The 19,828-nt window shown below is 33.4% G+C and overlaps 2 protein-coding genes and 1 long non-coding RNA gene across 3 annotated transcripts in view; 2 read left to right on the plus strand and 1 right to left on the minus strand.

Annotated features, from left to right (window-relative positions):
• Positions 1 to 19,828, plus strand: part of LOC132747598 (probable E3 ubiquitin-protein ligase HERC1) — a gene marked incomplete at its 5' end in the record, with an annotated part of 45,718 nt that overhangs the window by 7,986 nt on the left and 17,904 nt on the right. The window contains 9 exons of the mRNA XM_060737022.1: positions 11,092 to 11,317; positions 12,167 to 12,455; positions 13,100 to 13,302; positions 13,940 to 14,143; positions 14,807 to 14,888; positions 15,810 to 15,861; positions 16,185 to 16,387; positions 18,069 to 18,168; positions 19,339 to 19,437. Coding sequence (XP_060593005.1) covers positions 11,092 to 11,317; positions 12,167 to 12,455; positions 13,100 to 13,302; positions 13,940 to 14,143; positions 14,807 to 14,888; positions 15,810 to 15,861; positions 16,185 to 16,387; positions 18,069 to 18,168; positions 19,339 to 19,437 — 1,458 coding nt within the window. The remainder of the gene's footprint in view (positions 1 to 11,091; positions 11,318 to 12,166; positions 12,456 to 13,099; positions 13,303 to 13,939; positions 14,144 to 14,806; positions 14,889 to 15,809; positions 15,862 to 16,184; positions 16,388 to 18,068; positions 18,169 to 19,338; positions 19,438 to 19,828) is intronic.
• Positions 1,240 to 7,627, minus strand: LOC132747550 (uncharacterized). Its single transcript, XM_060736962.1, has 3 exons — positions 6,238 to 7,627; positions 5,690 to 5,826; positions 1,240 to 3,077 (listed from the first exon to the last, which is right to left on the minus strand). Exons 1-3 carry the CDS (start codon positions 7,625 to 7,627, stop codon positions 1,512 to 1,514), a joined length of 3,093 nt encoding a protein of 1,030 aa, XP_060592945.1. The 3' UTR covers positions 1,240 to 1,511.
• LOC132747560 (uncharacterized) lies at positions 14,877 to 18,169 on the plus strand. Its single transcript, XR_009628141.1, has 3 exons — positions 14,877 to 14,934; positions 16,185 to 16,387; positions 18,069 to 18,169. It is a non-coding gene; the product is annotated as an uncharacterized LOC132747560 (long non-coding RNA).

A 19,828-nucleotide genomic window follows, 5' to 3' on the forward strand; every position in this document is an offset into this window, starting at 1 on the left:
TAACTTAATTGTGATGACATCTCTTTCATTATCATAGCAACTACTTTTACAGAAGCTGGCTGATTTGGTCACAGTTTGCCATAAGATATTTATGATAAGAAGAAACTGAAGCGCAAAACTTGTGTACAGACATAAATTATATATGTCAAACCACATGGAATAATTTGCCAATCTAATTTTTCATTTGGAAAACTTGGTTAAAAATCTAATTATTGGCTTAAAAAGAATTGTCTTGTTGAATATGAATAAAGGGAATCCACTGAGATTTAATGATGAAACTGGAAATAGTTTTGGGGAGATTTATATACCATTTGATGTAGATCTGGATAAAATTTTTAGTTCATTTGCTGACTCAATTTTCTCAGAATAATTATTTCAGTTATGTCAGGACACAAGTTTTCCCGCTTTTGTTGTTTTGGGGAATTTAAATTCATTTTCCTATTTTTTTAAACCCCCCCACTTTCACAAAACTTTTTGCCATCAAGTCCCCAAAGTCACCTTTTTTTTTTGGTTTTGGACATGGCAAATTTAAAATATAAAATTTTAGTTTCTAAAAAGTAACATCTTTTTACCCAAAACCCCATTAAAATTTTTAAATTTCCAAAAATGCTTTTTTTTAGATGGTCCATTTCACTTTTTGGGGATATTAAGATGAAAGTTTACTTAGCCAAAAGTATTGAGCCTGATCAGACAGCCTGGATATGCAGGCTGGCTTTTAGTCTATGACTCTTGTAAATTGGGTAAAAATATAAAACAAAATCTGAATGTACATTTTTATTTATAAAGCAGCACAACAATATTGTCAAAATGAAGACAGGTGATGAAAAGAAATTATTTACACAAAAAACCCACAAAAAACACATAAAAAAGCTAAATTGAAAATGTTATGCATTTTTTATATGACAAAAGTTTTTTATTTTTCTTTTTTTTTTTCAAATATATTTTAATCCAATTTTCTTAACAATATATAAAATGATTCATATTTATTTACCAGAGAAGGTATTCTATTTCCTTCATTTTATTTTCAAGTTTGAATTTTTACATTATGCTCCGCTCCTCTTACTTCATGGTACTTAACGCGAAAAAATTGTTATCAGCTGTAATATTTTAGTATTTTCTGCTGTATGACACAAGTTAAGAACAACTATCAGTCAATAACAGATTTTATGGTCCAGACCATTTCAATTGGCCATTTCAATTGACTTGAAGTGTTGTTCTGTTTTACTTAAAAAAAATCTACAGATTTTGTACAAAAGCTTCCTTTTTAGCTCAATGACTAAAATAGGTCAATTTTGACCAATTGTAACAATGGTCGTATGGAAATGTGAAATAAGTGAGGACGTGAAATTAGTGATGTTGACTTATAATGAAGGCAGTATGATTTTATTTAAGGTTTCAAATTGCTTTAAGAAAGCAGAAATTTACAGGTAATACTCATACTTCCTAAATACACAATTTTTATATGTAATTGCTCTTCACTATTATAGCAGATTCAACTTTCCGGGTCAGATTCAACTTTCAGAGATACTCGAATACTTTTCTTGCAGCTTCTTGAAAACGTTTTTGTACATTTTAAAGATACGCTTGTTTAACAAGAAAGACCACATAAGAAAAAATCCCTGACCACCATTCAGGATGATAAAAAGGTATTCAAATACCCATATTTTTGTGGCTTCATATATGTAACCAAATGTCCAGTAAAATCCTGTAATGGTTGATAGTTTTAAAAAAACTACTACACGCTCTTTCACGTCTGTCTCGTGCGTCATCATTTTTGAAATTTTTGATGTAATGCAAAGAAACATGACAAAATTAACGAGCAGGTCCAGGGCAATGGGTAAAGCAAATGTGAACAATCTCATTTCTGCTGTATTTATGTAGCAAAACTTACCCCCGTAGCCGTAGTGATCGTCATGATACATTAGATGGGAGAATATGATATTTGTAAGAACACAGACCACGGACATGCTGTAGCAGTAGGAGGTATATTTAACAACAAGATAGTTTGACCGGCTTTGTATCATATAACGGTTCTTGGCACCGAGGGGGTCCTTAATGTTCTTCAGCATATGCCAAAGACATGAAGTCATGAGAAATATGGTGGCAGTCCACAGCATGTGTATACAGACTCCGACAAGCTGACACCAGATATTGTCAACACCAAGATTAAAACCGAAGCTGTAGAAACCTTGTGCAAGAAGGAGGTTGAAGCACAAGACCATGAACAGTTTACCAGGAATGAAACGAAGCTCGGAAAACATGGTATAGGTGATGAGAACAAATACAATTGAAAGCATGGATATTATGGTACTAAGCATGCTCAGAGTGGATGTTAGAGTGTTTTGATTGGAATCTTTCCCAGTTGTAGATGACTTGGTATAGGTATCCTGTAACCATTGTTGTAGATAATCTATATAGCAAACTTGTATTTGTTCATTATTCATTGCACTCATAGATGGAGTTTTAGATGATTTTAGTTTGCCCTTTTCAACTAATTTCCTAAACTGGGATGCGGAAAGGAGAACTCTCGGATATTGGAAATATTTCTCAAGCCATATCTCATATGAAGGAGGCATTTGTTTCAGTGGAATTTCAATGTCATGGTTCTGAATGTTTCTGAAAGTCAAAGTAATATTGAACATTATTTCATTTCTAGAATGCTGCTGTAGCACATCATTGCTGGCCAAATGAACAGATATATTTATTTCACCATCATCAATTTCAGAATAAATTTCCACCACTTCTTTCACAGAGCAAATTTTTGTATTTGCAATTTTAAATGCAAGAAAGATTTCTTGTGCGTAACCTTCAGATGGAGATGTAAAGTTAGCAAGCAGTTTAATGGCTCTGATATTGCAACCTTTTTTTGAAATAAGAAGTTTGTTATCAATAGCGTTAGCTACTTCTTGGCCAAAATTGTGCTGTTCATCCTCTGATCTTCCTATGTAGACTGTACTTTGGAATTGAAGACGTATTGTGGATGCTATAACCAGACCGATAACATCTGTTTGTCTATCTAAACAAAGGTTTGACATAGCTATTTGATGAATGGGACACTCAAATGGTATGCAGTCATCCTGTAAAAAATATTTAAAAAAAACAACATTTATAAGAAACAGAAAAATAATTTTATGACACTTGAACCTCATTCACAAATTTGAAAAATCGAGCTCAAAAATAAATGAAAGTCTATTATAATTTTGGAGTTATGGGCCTTTTTAACTTATTTAGTATGATTTTTTGAAAACTATTATAGTTACTGACGTAAAACTTTAAATACTTGATTATCATGGCAAAGCACAGTTGTAAGACATGGGGACAATATTCTGCTCCCATTGCATAGTGATATGTCTGAAGTCTACAAACATTTGCTTTGTGTCATTGTATCTATATACACTCATTTTTAAGAACTGTTATAAAATCTTCACCAGTGGTTTATGATTCAAATAAAATATAATGTGAAATTCATGCCTGAATAAACATAAAAGGTGACTTAAAATGGGCTCGAATTTCTGGAGTCTATGTATCTCTTAGCTCTAGCAGGTGAGGTGTTTTTGGCTTTAAGTTTTAACACCTGAGGTAAGCTTAAATCATCTCATAAAACTCAGAGCTGTCATTGATACCAAAGCATATATTGACAAATATCAAGGATACTCAATAAATTTATTATTATGTATTATTTATCTATATTTCACATTCCTGTTTTCCTGAAACCAGTAAAATGCGCTGTTTGAAAAATTATGATGTGTTTTGTTTATATATGCCCTTTGCATGTTTTTTTCTGACCATATTTTGGAATATGTAGACTAACTAAAAAAATATATTCAAGTAAGTTACAAAAGCATAGTTGAAGACATGTTTTTTCAATAGAGCACCTGCTTCCAGTTATGTAACATCATTTCTAAGCATTTAATTAATAAGTCAAAATTATTTACTTTTTCAAACCAGTATCTATAATTGATTGACAGAAAAATATCAACTATACATCAATATCAATACATCAATGTCATTGTTATTGATGAGAGCTCTACTGTAAGCTCACTCAATCTTTTGTGATCGCTTTTCGTCCGTCCGTCCATCGTCCGTCCGTAAACTTTTACTTTAAATGACATCTCCTCATAAACCACCAAGCCAATTTCATCCAAACTTCACAGGAATGTTCCTTTGGTGGTCACCTTTAAAAATTGTTCAAAGAATTTAATTCCATGCAGAACTCTGGTTGCCATGGCAACCGAAAGAAAAAACTTTAAATATCTTCTTTTAAAAAACCATAAGAGCTAGAGCTTAGATATTTGGCATGAAACATCTTCTAGTGAGTGTCTACCAAGTTTGTTCAAATAAAAGCCCTGGGGTCAAAATTGGCCCCGCCCCGGGGGGTCATTGGTTTTCCCTATATGCATATAGTAAAAACTTAAAAAATCTTCTTTTAAAGAACCCAAAGAGCTAGAGCTAAGATATTTAGCATGAAACATGTTCTAATGGGTGTCTACCAAGTTTGTTAAAAAAAAAGCCCTGGGGTCAAAATTGGCCCCGCCCGGGGGGGTCATTGATTTTCCCTATATGCATATAGTAAAAACTTAAAAAATCTTCTTTTAAAGAACTCAAAGAGCTATGGCTAAGATATTGAGCATCAAACATGTTCTAATAGGTGTCTACCAAGTTTGTTCAAATAAAAGCCCTGGGGTCAAAATTGGCCCCGCCCCAGGGGGTCATTGATTTTCCCTATATGCATATAGTAAAAACTTAAAAAATCTTCTTTTAAAGAACCAAAAGAGTTAGAGCTAAGATATTTAGCATGAAACATGTTCTAATAAGTGTCTACCAAGTTTGTTCAAATAAAAGCCCTGGGGTCAAAATTGGCACCGCCCCGGGGGGTCATTGATTTTCCCTTTATGCATATAGTAAAAACTTAAAAAATCTTCTTTTAAAGAACTCAAAGAGCTATGGCTAAGATATTTAGCATCAAACATGTTCTAATAGGTGTCTACCAAGTTTGTTCAAATAAAAGCCCTGGGGTCAAAATTGGCACCGCCCCGGGGGTCATTGATTTTCCTTATATGTGTATAGCAAAAACTTAAAAAATCTTCTTTGAAAAAAACCCAAATAGCTAGAGTTAAGATATTAAGCATGAAACATCTTTTAGTGAGTGTCTACAAAGTTTGTTCAAATAAAAGACCTGGGGTCAAAATTGGCCCCGCCCCGGGGGTCATTGATTTTCTTTATATGTGTATAGCAAAAACTTAAAATCTTCTTTGAAAAAACCCAAATAGCTAGAGTTTAGATATTAAGCATGAAACATCTTCTAGTAAGTGTCTACAAAGTTTGTTCAAATAAAAGCCCTGGGGTCAAAACTGGCCCGGCCCCAGGGGTGTCATTGTTTTTAACTATATGTGTATAGTAAAAACTTTAAAAAAATCTTCTTTTAAAAAGCCCAATGAGCTAGAGCTTAGATGTTTATGGGTGTCTACCAAGTTTGTGCAAATAAAAGCCCTTGGGTTAAATTGGCCCTGCAACGTTGGGGGGTGGGGGTTGGGTGGGCCTATATACAGGTGAGCGACCTCAGGGCCATCATGGCCCTCTTGTTGTGTTTTGATATCATTTTAATCTGTTAAATTTCAAATGGACTATTCTAGATTCATACAAAGGCCAAATTACCACAAAATTCAGCAGAATAAAGGTTAAAACTTACAGTGTAGATACCAGGAATCGTTCCATAGGGACAAGTTTGGTTGTGTTTGTGCCCGACCTCGGACCAGACTTCAGCATCTTCAGATGGGTCAGCACATTGTATGGCCTTGTATAATCTTGTCTTCCCATACAGAACATCTGTAAGTGCAAAACATAATGACAGTATTCTTCCATGTTGTACAAAGGAATGTTAATTGGTGAATTTTTAGCAATTTGGAACAATAGGGAATGCTACTGTACTCACCCCAGACTCTGTGTCACATTTTGGTTAAGTTTTTGCATGTAAGTTGGTATCTCCAAAACAGTAGAAATTGGGTTGAAACTTCACACTTATTTTAAAGCTTAATAAGAGATCACTGACAAAGGCCCATATGAATTTTGAAAGAGTTATGGCCCTTTTTGAACTAAGAAAATTCCTTAACATGCCTGAAATAATGTACAGAAAACATGTTATCTTTCTTATTTAATTAAAGTTGAAAGATATGTTAAGACTGTTATTAAATAATGGTGATTCAACAAAACTAGACAAAATAATGAAAATATAGATACCTTCATCTTGTAGAGTTTTGTTTTTTATTGTCTGTAAGTCTTCATTTTGATTGCAAATATAGCAGAAGATATTCTTGTATACTCCCCTTTGTCCATTTGTCAGCGGTTTATACAGTGGCATGAAATGTCTCTGCTCACACAACATTTGTTTAACTGTAGCTGTTGTATTGTCAGTTGTTGGATTCCACAGACCTGTCCTATTACATTTATCAATGACATGTTGGTGATTTGAAGTTTTGCAGGTTTTGTAATCAGTTTTGGATACAATGGATGGTATGACTCGAACAGTGCAATTCTTTGTTAAGTCATGAAATTTGGAAATTTGTGAAGGGAGGTAATATGTGTTGTAAAGTTGGAGACAGTCTGTGAGAAGTAACCAGTTCTCTGTATCTAAAGTGTTGTGACATTTTGCACACCATTTGTTACGATAAATGTTCATTGAAATCCAGTCGGTCACCGGCAAATTATCGAGTAGAAAGGGTGATCCGGTATTGATACATTTAGCTACTGTATCCGAATCATTAAAATCATTTGGGCATGAGTTGATAACAAGATATTTGGGGAAATATGTATTTGCCAGTGTAGAAGTAGTTTTAACATTGTCTGACCTTTTTTCTGGTTCACTTTTTCTCTGAGTATTCAGATCATTTTGATTTGGCTTTTCTGCATTAGAAATAGAGATATTACTGTCTATTTCACTTGTAGTACTATAAATTACATTATCCTTCATTGGTTTGTCACCTTTAAAAGTTAGGACATCATGAAGTGACATACAGGACTCATTAGATGTTTGTATACCGGTACCTTTAGTGTCCTTAATGTTCACTATAACATCCGGGCAGCAATTTTTCAAGGTATGACATGTTTTGACATTACAGGAACACATCGTACAAATGGAGGATTCTTTAAAGAACCTGAAGTCAAAGCCTGTTCTCTCACATGGCTCATACTGTTCCCCACAGATATTTGTTATAACATCAGAAATCTCCCTAATATCAGCATTTACTTCTTTATTGTCGTCTTGCAAATCAGTGTCTTTTGTCATAGTTGTGTTTCTCATTTCTCTCATTGGATCATTTCTCATTTCCGTCATTGAATCAGAATTTTCATTTTGAAACTTCTTTATATTTACAGCCCATGTTGCTGTGTCTGAAGTGATTCCATTATCATATGTGTAATCCTTCATTTCTTCAGTTTCTCTGATATTTTCTGCTTCCTTGCCATTTTCAGTAAAAACTGGTTGTGGATTTCCGTCTTTGTGATTTTGTATTTTTTTACTTTTGTCTCCTTTAGATATTTTGTTGGAACTGTCATTAGGTAGTAAAATATAACATTCATTCTCTAAGATCATAAATGCCAAAACACATGTCCAAATTATTACACTGTTCATCTTGATGTTAATCTGTTTATCTATGTCTGACACCCTTCATTTGTTTATCTATGTCTTAAATTCTTTGTTTATCACTCCCTTTTATTAGCCTTATGATTTTGTTTATTACTCCCTTTTAGTAGCCTTATGATAACTGGTACCTTGTTTATCCTTGGCAATTATTCTATTTATGACTGGAATACTGTTCAGATATTTCTGGTTCTCAGTTAATATATGACTTGCAATCTGATTGTTTATGACTGTCACTCTTTTTACCTGTGACTTGTTATAATTTGCTTGTCTCAGGCTGGCACTGCTTATTATCACGTTATTTGCACTGCTCATTCATTCATTTCTTCATGAAAACTTGATGTACGCTGCAATATAACACATATTAGAGTTACACTTTATCTATAAACTTATGTCTTTAAATAGTCTTTATACAATATTTAAAAGATAAAACAAGAAAACCGCATGCAGTGTTGAAGCTTGCCGGTAAAGAGCAACCACTATATCAATAACAATTTTTTTATAAAATATTATAACATTCAAAGTATAATTATAACATTAAAAGGAGCATAACTTCTAAGTTTTGCCTTCAGGAAAATAACTCATCCTTGTCATGATAATCAAGTATTATAAGTTTCAAGTTGATAGTTTGGATTGATAGCTTTCTATAATTGAATAAAGCATAACTTGCTCTTAACAACACTCACTAATATCACATTTGCAACATATTTGTCTAGTCCTGATTTTTATTTTAACTATTTGGAACAGGTTGTTAGGACACCTGTGATAACCAATAGCCCACTATTCTTAGTCCTTATGTTCAGTTATTAATAATGATGGCTCGTATTCCATCACTCAAACTACCATAGATTTACTATGTGAAGTACTGTGTTTCCTCATTTTGACCAAATAGAATCAACAACAATAAAAAAAAACTAGAGATAATTATTCTTCTAAAAATCTTTTCAAACATTTTGTTGAAACATGAAAGATAGTTTTATTCATCTTTTTTTATCTAACAATAATAGGCTAAATTTAAAATGATTTTACAAAAAGGTAAATATATATATATATATATAGATATTCAATTCATTTACTAAGACATGTATATTTTTATAAGAATGGATTTCATTTATTTATCTATTTATTTATATTTTATTATTTATATATTTATTATAAAAAAATTCAAATGTGAAATAATATTTGTCAAAAACTATGACTCGACATGCATCCTAAGAGATTTTTTTTCCTAAATTTGACTGTTTAATTTAAAAGTTAATAACAACTTATTTAATTCTATTAAAAACAAGTGCCTCACCTTGTAATGCTTTTCCTGTAGCAACGCTTGGAGACACAATTGTATACTGAATATCAATGATCCAAATCGTTACTGAGAAGTTCTCTATTTGTCAGCTTGTATCAATCTATACTATAATTAGTTCTAGCACGTTAGCACCTCCATTCAGGAATCAAATATCATGTTGTACACGAAACAGATCTTGATGCTAGTGTTATTAATTTTTTATGTTCTCAAAGTTTGTTAACAAGTCATAATTTTTTTTTCGTCAAGGAACGGTATAGGATTTAGCTAAACGAAAACGAGAATCATATTCACCAGCTTGTCAGTACAGCACGTGTTACACTTTGATTCCAGGTCATCTGCTAAATTTACACTTAATGCAATCAGGTATTGTCATGAAAATTAGAAACGTTTCGTATCACTATCACTTTTAAATATAGGCAAGAAAACAGGTACCTAACTCAGTTAAAGATATTGTCAAAGTCATGCCCCTTTTATAACTTGCAGTAGTTTCAGTTGAATGAATTTATGCCTTTCTGCTTTCATTACACCATTTTGTTTTTCACTAAACCATTTTGCTTTCATTATATCATTTTTCTTTCAATACACCATTTTGTTTTTCACTACACCATTTGGTTTTTCACAACAAAGTTTGATATATTGCTTCTGAACCAGATAACACCTGTATCTAGGGCAAGAAAACATGACTGTGTTAGATTTGTAAAGTGTTTATGCCTCTTTTGTGAGTACTTTTTTGCCAAAGTAAGATGTGCAAATTCTTTAACAAGTTTAATAATGCCCTGAACGGCAGTTCTAGCTATTTTTTTTGCTGATTGATCTATATTTACATTCAACATACATAGAAGGATGGTCCTCCATATACAATTTAATATGTAGGAAAAGCTTAAGTGCAAAACAACAACAATGGCATTATAAGAAATTGTTAGAAATGATATCTCCGTTGTTATTGTTGAATTAGGTTGATCACATTGTATAAGGTTGATTAGATAAGATAACAAGAGCTCTTGTTAAACTCTTCTCATGTTTACACTTCTATAAAAAGTTGTTACACTTTACCAAGCCTAGAAATTCAATAATGGCTGAAAAATGCCCTCCAAGTCTCAAAATCCCGGTAATTTCACACGTCTTGTAATTGGAAATATCTCGGTGTCATCAGGATTCCACCTTTGGTTGCAAAGTCTTTTTCTGGTTTTCACACGTCTTTTGTCATTTTCCACTTACTGATCTTAGTAGATGAGGTTACTGATTACACAGTATGCTTCTATTACATGAGTTGTAAAGTGGGGAAAAAACATGTCAATGGATCATGTTCTAGCAGAGCCCTCATTCTATTCCAGTTAGGGTCACTGATTAGTTATTTACATGTACTTAAAATTTGGTGTTTCCTTCTAAACAAACAATAATTATGTATCAGTGTGTGCATGACAAATAAAGAGTAGTTTAACACTTTAATTGGACTCCACTGAGGTTTTTTTTTTACATGACAAGACTGGAATTCTTTTTCTTTCTTTTTTTTTGGACATATTTATAACACTTAATATAGGACTCTATACTGAAAACATAATTATTCTCTCCCCATTTTTAAAATGTATAATTATTTCAGTTGCGAAAAATGTCCCAACAATGTAAAGCGTTTTGTTTTACTCAAACGAGACTAAGAATAGCTCAACAGGACAGTTTTCAATGGTCCAAAGGTTTTCTATAATTTGCCTTATTGAATTTCCTATTATGTACTTCGGTTAGAAAATAGATATAAACTTTGTATTGCATTGTCATCTTACTGTGAAATAAGGCTACACATGCAAAAAGGACATGATAACCATGCAATACTTACTGGTAATGCAAAGAACATTAATGTATCTATCTTCATATTTATAACTCATAGAATAAAAAACAAATGGAAATTTTAAGAACTACATCATCAGAGAAGCAATTAACATGAGATCTTAAGGTTAATTGGCAATATTTGAATACCATGCTTAGAAAACATATGATGAAATACCTCTTTCCTTTAAAGTACAAAATAAACTCTTTTGAAAGATATTTCTACCAAATCAGACAGCATTTTCTGTTGTTTATTTCTCAAGTTTTTTTTGTTTTTTTTGTCTGAAAAAGTGTTATCATTTTAGATCTATATAGTCTTTGTTTTATTCAGGAGTTACTAACTGCAGCTCTAGGTGTAGGGCCAACAAACGAGACAGCAGTCAGACAGAAGAAAACATCAGTTCATACAGTTATTCCAAAGACAGACAAGTCAATACTGTCTGTAACACAGTCATTGGTGGCCCTTCTTGCGCTGTGTGGACTTAAAAACACTTCAATGGTGGCTTCAGCTCAGACAACTGATAAGAATACTCAAGCTTCCCTGTCCGGACAGCACAGTGAGTAATGGCTTTCATTTATTGTGATCTTTGGAATGTAAAGATATTTTTGTTAAAAAAAGTGTGCAAAAAAATTGCATTACTAGATTTGTGAATGACTTTTTTTATTTGCTTTTTGTAAAGTCAAAGTACATTTCTAATGTAAAGAGGTACATTATGTACATTTATATTTTCAAAACTTTTGACGGTGCAGGAGTGTAATAAAGCAACTTGGTAAAAACGATATTACACTAGTGTAATAACACTTTGATGTGACATGCATAAAAGCAAGCTAATTTAAGCATTACATTATAGGCACTTCAATGAAAAAAGGTTTCGTTTTAACTGTAAACTGTTCTTATTTTGGAAATATGATAAAAAGAATATTGTATTTGTGTAGATTCAATGCTAAATTTACACTCATTTGATATCCTCTATTTTTGTAAAATATTCCTCAGATTCAAATGATTGAATTATTATACTCATTTGTGAACATTTCACATTACTCTAGGATGGTTTTTCACAATTATTTTATTTCAAGACCAAATGAACAAAATGTAAATAACAGTGTGAAACAAAAAGCCATATTTAGAAATACTGACGAAGTTGCTAAATAATTTATTTATTTATTTTTGATTTTGTTCATGTATTATTAATTTATTATTAAAATGTAAATAGAAACATCATAACAGCTTAACATAATTATATTGTTATAAGTGAAATCAAAAGTTTCATCAACATTTTCTAGGGCCCATCCAGAATTGTCTTACTAAAGTAAGATTTAGTTAAGAAATTATGTTATGATGAATTTTATTTGAAACTTTTGTACATTTACTCAAATTAACATAACATTAAAGATTTTTGTTTAAGGAGAAAGTACAGATCAGACACCGGAAGAACGTCCACTAGGTATAATACAAATGATCGATGCACTTTCTGCATGTATATTGTCCGCAAAGGTAGATCATACTTACCGTCAGTGGGCCGGTATCCAGCTTGTCAGATGTATTGCCTGGCATAAGCCGGGTCCTACCACAAGCCAGTCACAGGTTGACCTTGGCCCAGATTTGCCACCATGTATTGTCCGCAAGTTGGAGGCACATCAGAACAGGCTGGCTGACTGTAGTTGGAATGAGAAGAAATCTCTGCTTGCAACAAGGTAACTTTATAGTATGCTTATAATCATATCTTGTTATTTATCTAGGGTTTTTGTAATTTATTTCTTTATTAAATGAGAAACAGCTTTATCACTAGAGGGTCCATTCTGCTTACCCCTTATACTTTGTTAAACTGAAGGAGAGATATTTGTTTACATTGACAGCTGTCTGTTTCTTGGAAAGGGTTACAAACAAGATAAGCAACCATATCTTAATGCCCTATTATGGGCTTAAGTATTAAAGACGATAAATTTGGTTGCTGCTTGCCTTTATGTAATAATGGCCCTTAAATCCATTGGCCATTATCGCACAACAGTGAATAGTTACCAAGTATTACCTCTAATTTAATAAAATATTGCTTTACTCCACACACATGATTACAATATTTATATGAGATTCATTTATTCATCTGGGCATATGGTGCTCATTGTAAGCTTTTAATTTTGGAAAGAACAGAATTATGTATTTATCAGAAATTTGCACACAAGTTATTGGTCTAGACCTACATCCAATGATACATAAATCTCGACATAAATATTTCCAGTCCTGTCATGCCAGAAAAACCTCAGTGGAGTCATTTTAAGGAAGAGATGTTAAAATAAAATGAAAACATTTAAAATAATTGATGTTTTGTCTTTTATTACAGTGGCTATGATGGTGTTATTCGAGTTTGGAATATTCCCAGTAAAACACACCAGATTATGCAGCAAACATGTATATTCAACAGTGGAGAGGGTGTGACAGGTGAACACCTAGATGGTCAGTTACTAGATAACCTGTGCTGGAACAGCTCGGGAAAACTACTGGCAGGATCTATGGATAATATGGTCAACATCTGGGCTATAGGGGGTATGTAAGGCTTTCCCTTTATAAAAAGGTTGAACCATTGGCAATGTTTAATGCATGTACTCCTCTCTTCACCTTGGAGCATTCTCATCACAGGGAGCACACAGGGCACCAAAACATTTTGAACTTGAAGAATAATTTAAATTGTATTGAGCTGAATTTAATTTATTGCTGATGTCTTTTCCTTGAAAATTAATGAGGGGAGTTGCCCTATTATGTTAAATAGATGATGAGTATTGGTACTGAATTGTGGAGCTCTTTAATATAGTTGGCTCACCAGACTTTTTCAGGGTTAATCTATCTCTTCATAACATCTTAGGTTACTGTTGACTGCTGTGCATACATACAAATTGAAATTGTTTAATTGTGAGAATGTGAAAAAAAAAGTTTCTTCTCTTCCTTATAGTAACTCTAAAGTAATTTTTAGCTTGGCCAAGTGATAGCATTGAGCAATTTTGCAAATGGTGGTTATCAGTATTTTGAGGTTAATAAGTAACACAAAAAAAGAACAATTTCATGAACAATGTCCTTAAAGTAACCATCAATCTTAAATTTGTATATTCATTACTCTGTGATATTTTTTAGTTTTAGCAAAAAATTTAATGACTTGTATCTAAATTTCTGTGTATTGTTCTTACAGGTGGACTTGGACATTTAGATATACAGCCACATTGGGTTTCAGCACTGGCTTGGTCCCAGTGCAAGCCAGTGTTTGGGGGTTGCCTATGGTTGAACACTGACCGTTTGTTAGTTGGCCGGCTAGATGGGTCTCTAGCTTTTATAGATATACTGGACAGCACTACATTCAGGAGACAGGAGTTACAGCAGTGCTATAGACCTGATGGTAAATATTAAATTGGCAGCTCATTAGGCTATTTTTCTTTGACTCTCTTATACCTAAATAGTTTGAACTTCAGCAAAACCTCAATTGCTTGTACTTTAATTAATGTCTTTCCACTTTTCAATTTTCTGTATATGCTGATTAGGTTATGACATTATGTGTCAAAACTTGTACATACACAAATATTTATTGGGATGAGATATTTTAATGATATTTTTAGATTTAATAAGGAATAATTAACATCAGAGTTATTGCCCTTGGCTTAGAATTAGAGAATTCTGTACATTGTGATTATACACAATGGTTTAAGTTTCAATATTTGACTGTTAAAACCGAATTATTACCCTTGACTAGTCAAATTTAGATAGTCTGTATGTTGTTACTCTTGAGTGAAAGTTCGCAAATTTAACTATGTATTTAGAAATTGAGTTACATCATTTAATAAATGGTTACATTATGATATGCCTTGATTCAACCTCATTTCATCACCTTGAATTGTTAAAAAATCTTGTTGTTTTTTTATAGGCACACTACAATTCCATGACAATGTTACCAAGAACTTAAATTTTTCACAACAAAAGTGAAACACACAAGATAAAAGACATTTAAAGATTTTCAGATTAGTTATGTAATTCATGTCTTTACAAATTTTGAGTCCTATTTTAGTTTCAGTAACAAAGATTGCCTGGTATGAGGAGACCAGGAGGTTTATGGTGTGGGGTTCATGGATGGTGTTTATAGATCAAGTGTAGTACTGAGGAATTTGAATCCCAATCAGAACACAGGCTCATGAGGTGAGTTATTGACTTTATATGTATAATGAACGGTGGCTTAGTGGTAAAGGTGTCTGTTCTCTTAACCCAGGGTTCATTGGTTCGAGCCCTGTTGGTCATGACCGTCATGATCCTCAAACAGTACAGTTGGGTTCCAGGAACTGTGGCTTAATGGTTATGGTGTCTGGCTTGTTAACCCCAGAGTTCATTGGTTCGAGCCCTACAGTATTTGGGCATGACCATGATCCTCAACACCCAGGGCTTTAGGTTATAAAACTTTTTTAGCTCACCTGTCACTTTTGTGACAGGGTGAGCTTTTGTGATCGCTTTTTGTCCGGCGTCCGTAAACTTTTACTTTAAATGACTCTCCTCATAAACCATAAGCCAATTTTATCCAAAACTTCACAGGAATGTTCCTTTGGTGGTCACCTTTGAAAATTGTTCAAAGAATTTTAATTCCATGCAGAACTCTGGTTTGCCATGGCAACCAAAAGAAAAAACTTTAAATATCTTTTTTTAAAAACCCTAAGAGCTAGATTTAGATATTTGGCAAGGGAAACATCTTTCTAGTGAGTGTCCTACCAAGTTTGTTCAAATAAAAGCCCTGGGGTAAAATTGGCCGCCCAGGGGGTCATTGATTTTCCTTTTTGATTTTGCATATAGTAAAAACTTAAAAAATCTTCTTTAATAAAAAAACCCAACGAGCTAGAGCTTAGATGTTTAGCATGAACATGTTCTAATGGGTGTTCTACCAAGTTTTTTTCAAATAAAAGCCCCGGGGTTCAAACTGGCCCCTGCTCTGGGGGGGTCCTTTATACCAGGTGAGCGACTTCAGGGCCATCATGGCCCTCTTGTTTCCATGTTCTGTCACAAATCTCAGGATTTCCATTGATCAGTGGAAATTCTTTGGCAGTTTCTGACCAATCAAAGAGTTCGGACCCAGTACTGGTAAGTTCCAGGAAGCAGACTCGAAGTGATTAATATATGTTGCAAGAACTTGTTTCACTATCAAGCTAAAATAGCCATTAAGCTGCTGAATTTCCTAAATGGACTCATCTGGCTGCTATATTTGGAACTGACCATTATCTGTTTAAGGGATTTACGTCTAAAATATCATTGGTATTGTTGGTGGTGGGCAACTACTGAAACTGTGATTGCTGGATTACTTTAAGCTAGTGTATTACTATTGGACACTAAATGATAATTGAATCTTAAAGTGATTTGTATGACCAGTTTTTGTAATGTTTAAATTTTTTTACTTTCTTCTACAGTCAGCTATCACTGGAATGAAATGGGATCCTACAGGTCATATGTTGTTGACCTGTGCTAGAGGAGACTCACATGTCAAAGTGTGGACACCTGGTCGTGAAGGTCTTATTCTGTTGCATACACTATACCACACTGCAGCTGTCACTGTAGTAGAATGGTGTACTTTACTTGGCAAGGGTGAAGCTAAATCACTTATGTTAGCAAGGTATGTTCACAGATTTTGATACGCCTGCTCACTAAGTCTGGCATTTATGATTGATGAAAAATGATTGTTTAGTTCTAGATAATATATTGGAACAAAACATACAAATCATCGCTTTTGTACTCATACACCTTTATTAGCTCACCTGTCACAAAGTGACAGGGTGAGCTTTTGTGATCGCTTTTTCGTCCGGCGTCGTCCCGATCTGTACCTCGTCCGTCCGTGACTGTCCGTCCGTAACTTTTACTTTAAATGACATCTCCTCATAAACCACTAAGCCAATTTTATCCAAACTTCACAGGAATGTTCCCTTTGGTGGTCACCTTTAAAAATTGTTCAAAGAATTTAATTCCATGCAGAACTCTGGTTGCCATGGCAACCAAAAGAAATTTTTTAAATATCTTCTTTTAAAAACCAAAGAGCTAGAGCTTAGATATTTGGCATGGAGCATCTTCTAGTGAGTGTCTACCAAGTTTGTTCAAATAAAAGCCCTGGGGTCAAAATTGGCCCCGCCCTGGGGGGTCATTGATTTTCCCTATATGCATATAGTAAAAAACTTAAAAATCTTCTTTTAAAGAACCCAAAGAGCTAGAGCTAAGATATTTTAGCATGAAACATCTTCTAATGAGTGTCTACCAAGTTTGGTCAAAATAAAAGCCCTGGGATTAAAATTGGCCCAGCCCCGGGGGGTGCATTGATTTTCCCCTATATGCAATATAGTAAAAACTTAAAAAATCTTCTTTTAAAGAACTCAAAGAGCTAGAGCTAAGATATTTAGCATGAAACATGTTCTAATGGGTGTCTACCAAGTTTGTTCAAAATAAATGCCTGGGGTCAAAATTGGCCCCGCCCCGGGAGTCATTGATTTTCCTTATATGTGTATAGCAAAAACTTCAAAAATCTTCTATGAAAAAAACCAAATAGCTAGAGTTTTAGATATTAAGCATGAACATCTTCTAGTAAGTGTCTACAAAATTTGTTCAAATAAAAGCCCTGGGGTCAAAACTGGCCCGCCCCTGGGGTGTCATTGTTTTTTAACTATTTTGTATAGTAAAAACATAAAAAAATCTTCTTTATAAAAAAACCACTGAGCTAGAGCTTAGATATTTAGCATGAAACATCTTCTTACGGGTGTCTACCAAGTTTGTTCAAATAAAAGCCTGGGTTAAAAATTGGCCCTGCGGGGGGGGGGGGGGGGTCAGGTCATTGTTTTTCATTATATGTGTGTAGTAAAAACTAAACATCATGACACATCTTCTAATGGGTGTCTTCCAAGTTTGTTCAAATAAAAGCCCTGGGTTTAAACTGGCCCGCTCCGTGGGCCTCTATACAGGTGAGCGACCTCAGGGCCATCAAGGCCCTCTTGTTTTTAAATTGAGTTCTGTTTTGAAAAATCTATAAAATTTAAAGATACTTTTTACTTTTGTATTTAATTGATAAGGAAACTTACCTTGATTTCGCTGTCCGTGTAGGCATTACACATTTGATAAAAAAATTTATACCAGCTGACATCAACACTGAAGTTAACCCTTTAAGATATTGTTTTGAATTTGGAAGAATACTATACTTCTTATTGTTCCTGTCTCTATCCAATTGTACAAGCAAGCATACATTACTCTGTTATTGATTTGTACATAATAATGCCCCTGTAAATAGATAACCCAGTTTTTGATAATACTTGCAGTGGTTGTGACAATGGGATGGTGTATGTTGAAAGTGTACCACAAATCACAACCAATGAGAACCAGTTAACCCCTACAAGCTCAGCCTCTTTCACTAGTCAGGTAAGTCGAAGCACCGCCTTGCACTACTCAGGTAGGAGTTTAAGCCCAGCTTCTTTTCTTAGTCACAAATCTGTTTGCAATTAAATTTTAAAGTCGTGCTTACATGTAGTGTCATATTTTCACATAAAATGATTGATGACAAAAAATAAATCAAATGATTGAATGGTACAATATTTTAACAATATGTCGGCTTAAACTGGTTTGTTCTCACTCTGTGAGAAACACATATGGCAGTTGCCTGAGGTACATAAATGCCTCTCTAATTAGAATCATGATAAAAAACATGGCAAGCCAAACCCTCTAAATGCTGAGTCAATTGTAATTGTAAAAAAATTGAAGATTTAAAATGCAAATTTCTAGTTAAATGCCCATAGATTATTGTAAATGATGGATTTGCAATTTATTACTCAGGAATAACTGTATAAGAAATTTGTTACGTTCCATCGAAAACAGTTATTGTATATTAGATCGGATGGAAATCTAAACAGAGATTTTTCCCCTTAATGGTCATTGCCCACCCTTGTTCACTGACATTTAGCCCTAAGGGATTTCCCTTGACCCGGATGTAATAAAGGATGGTAAAATATGGTAAACAAACAAACAAGTTTAAATTATTATATTCCTGCTGTCAGTCTATTTTGTTTAAATTCACAATATGAAACATGGAAACTATAATTTATAATACTGCATGTTTCTCGCATTTCAATAGATAATTGTGATGTTTAAATAGTTTTATATAAATGGCTACTGTCAATTTACAAAGAAATCTCACTTATTTTCTCTAAAAATGTAAGTTTGCTGTATTATAAATTTGTTAATAAACATATTGATAATTTGATGTTGTTGACTATTTGACTATTAAAATATGAACTTTTAAACTTTGATATACAATTGGAGTATAAATACTGCATATTTCTAACATTGATTTCCATGATATTGTTTATCTGTATACACAACTGCTGCAAATTTATGGGTTATTTTTCATTTTGATCAATGAAAGTAAATGTGCAGTGTTACAAATTTGTTACAAAGAATGTTGACAGGTTATATTGCAGTATATAAAGAAGTATTTACTATACCATTTGACTAGCATCAAAAATCTTGATCATTAACAATCTATTGTTTATATCAAATATATTATATGACCATTTTATTTATATTTTACTATAGGATGGCAGTTTGATGCAGGTATATATAGGAACAGGTTCTGTACGTAGTCTAAGCTGGTATGCCGACCATGGCCTTGCTGCTTGCTTTAACAGGTCTAAGGTAATAACAATAAGATGAGCAAATCAAAACAAGAGCATTTCCTAGGTTTATTTACAAAATGAGAAAAATCAGTGATCGAGTGAAACTGAAAATATTTTTATCACGACTTAGTAGGTGGATTATGCTTTTGCCCTTGTTTGCCTGTTAGTAGATGGGCAAAACAGTGGAATGTCAGGGAAACCAATAATGAATGCATTTCTAGGTAACTTGATTTTATTTTTGGCTATCCCGATGGACAAATAAACAAAGTTTATGATGTAAAACAAATTGGAAACCCAGAAAAATTTCTGAATCTGAATTCATTTTGACTGCTTGGCATGTCAAGTAGTCTAGTATGCACTGTTTATAGACTTTATGTATTTTAATGACATTGAAAATTTATAGTATTCTT

Source organism: Ruditapes philippinarum, unplaced genomic scaffold (genome assembly GCF_026571515.1).
Source record: "Ruditapes philippinarum isolate M1 unplaced genomic scaffold, ASM2657151v2 ctg3553_1_1_1_1, whole genome shotgun sequence".
NCBI classification, from domain to species: Eukaryota; Metazoa; Mollusca; class Bivalvia; order Venerida; family Veneridae; genus Ruditapes; species Ruditapes philippinarum.

Excerpts from the sequence above, each read along its gene's own strand:
- LOC132747550 (XM_060736962.1), bottom strand. The coding sequence starts at position 7,627 with ATGAACAGTGTAATAATTTGGACATGTGTTTTGGCATTTATGATCTTA. Across the intron at positions 5,827-6,237 it reads CAAAACTCTACAAGATGAAG|ATGTTCTGTATGGGAAGACA; the intron begins GTATCTATATTT and ends TTGCACTTACAG. Across the intron at positions 3,078-5,689 it reads CGATTCCTGGTATCTACACT|GATGACTGCATACCATTTGA; the intron begins GTAAGTTTTAAC and ends TATTTTTTACAG.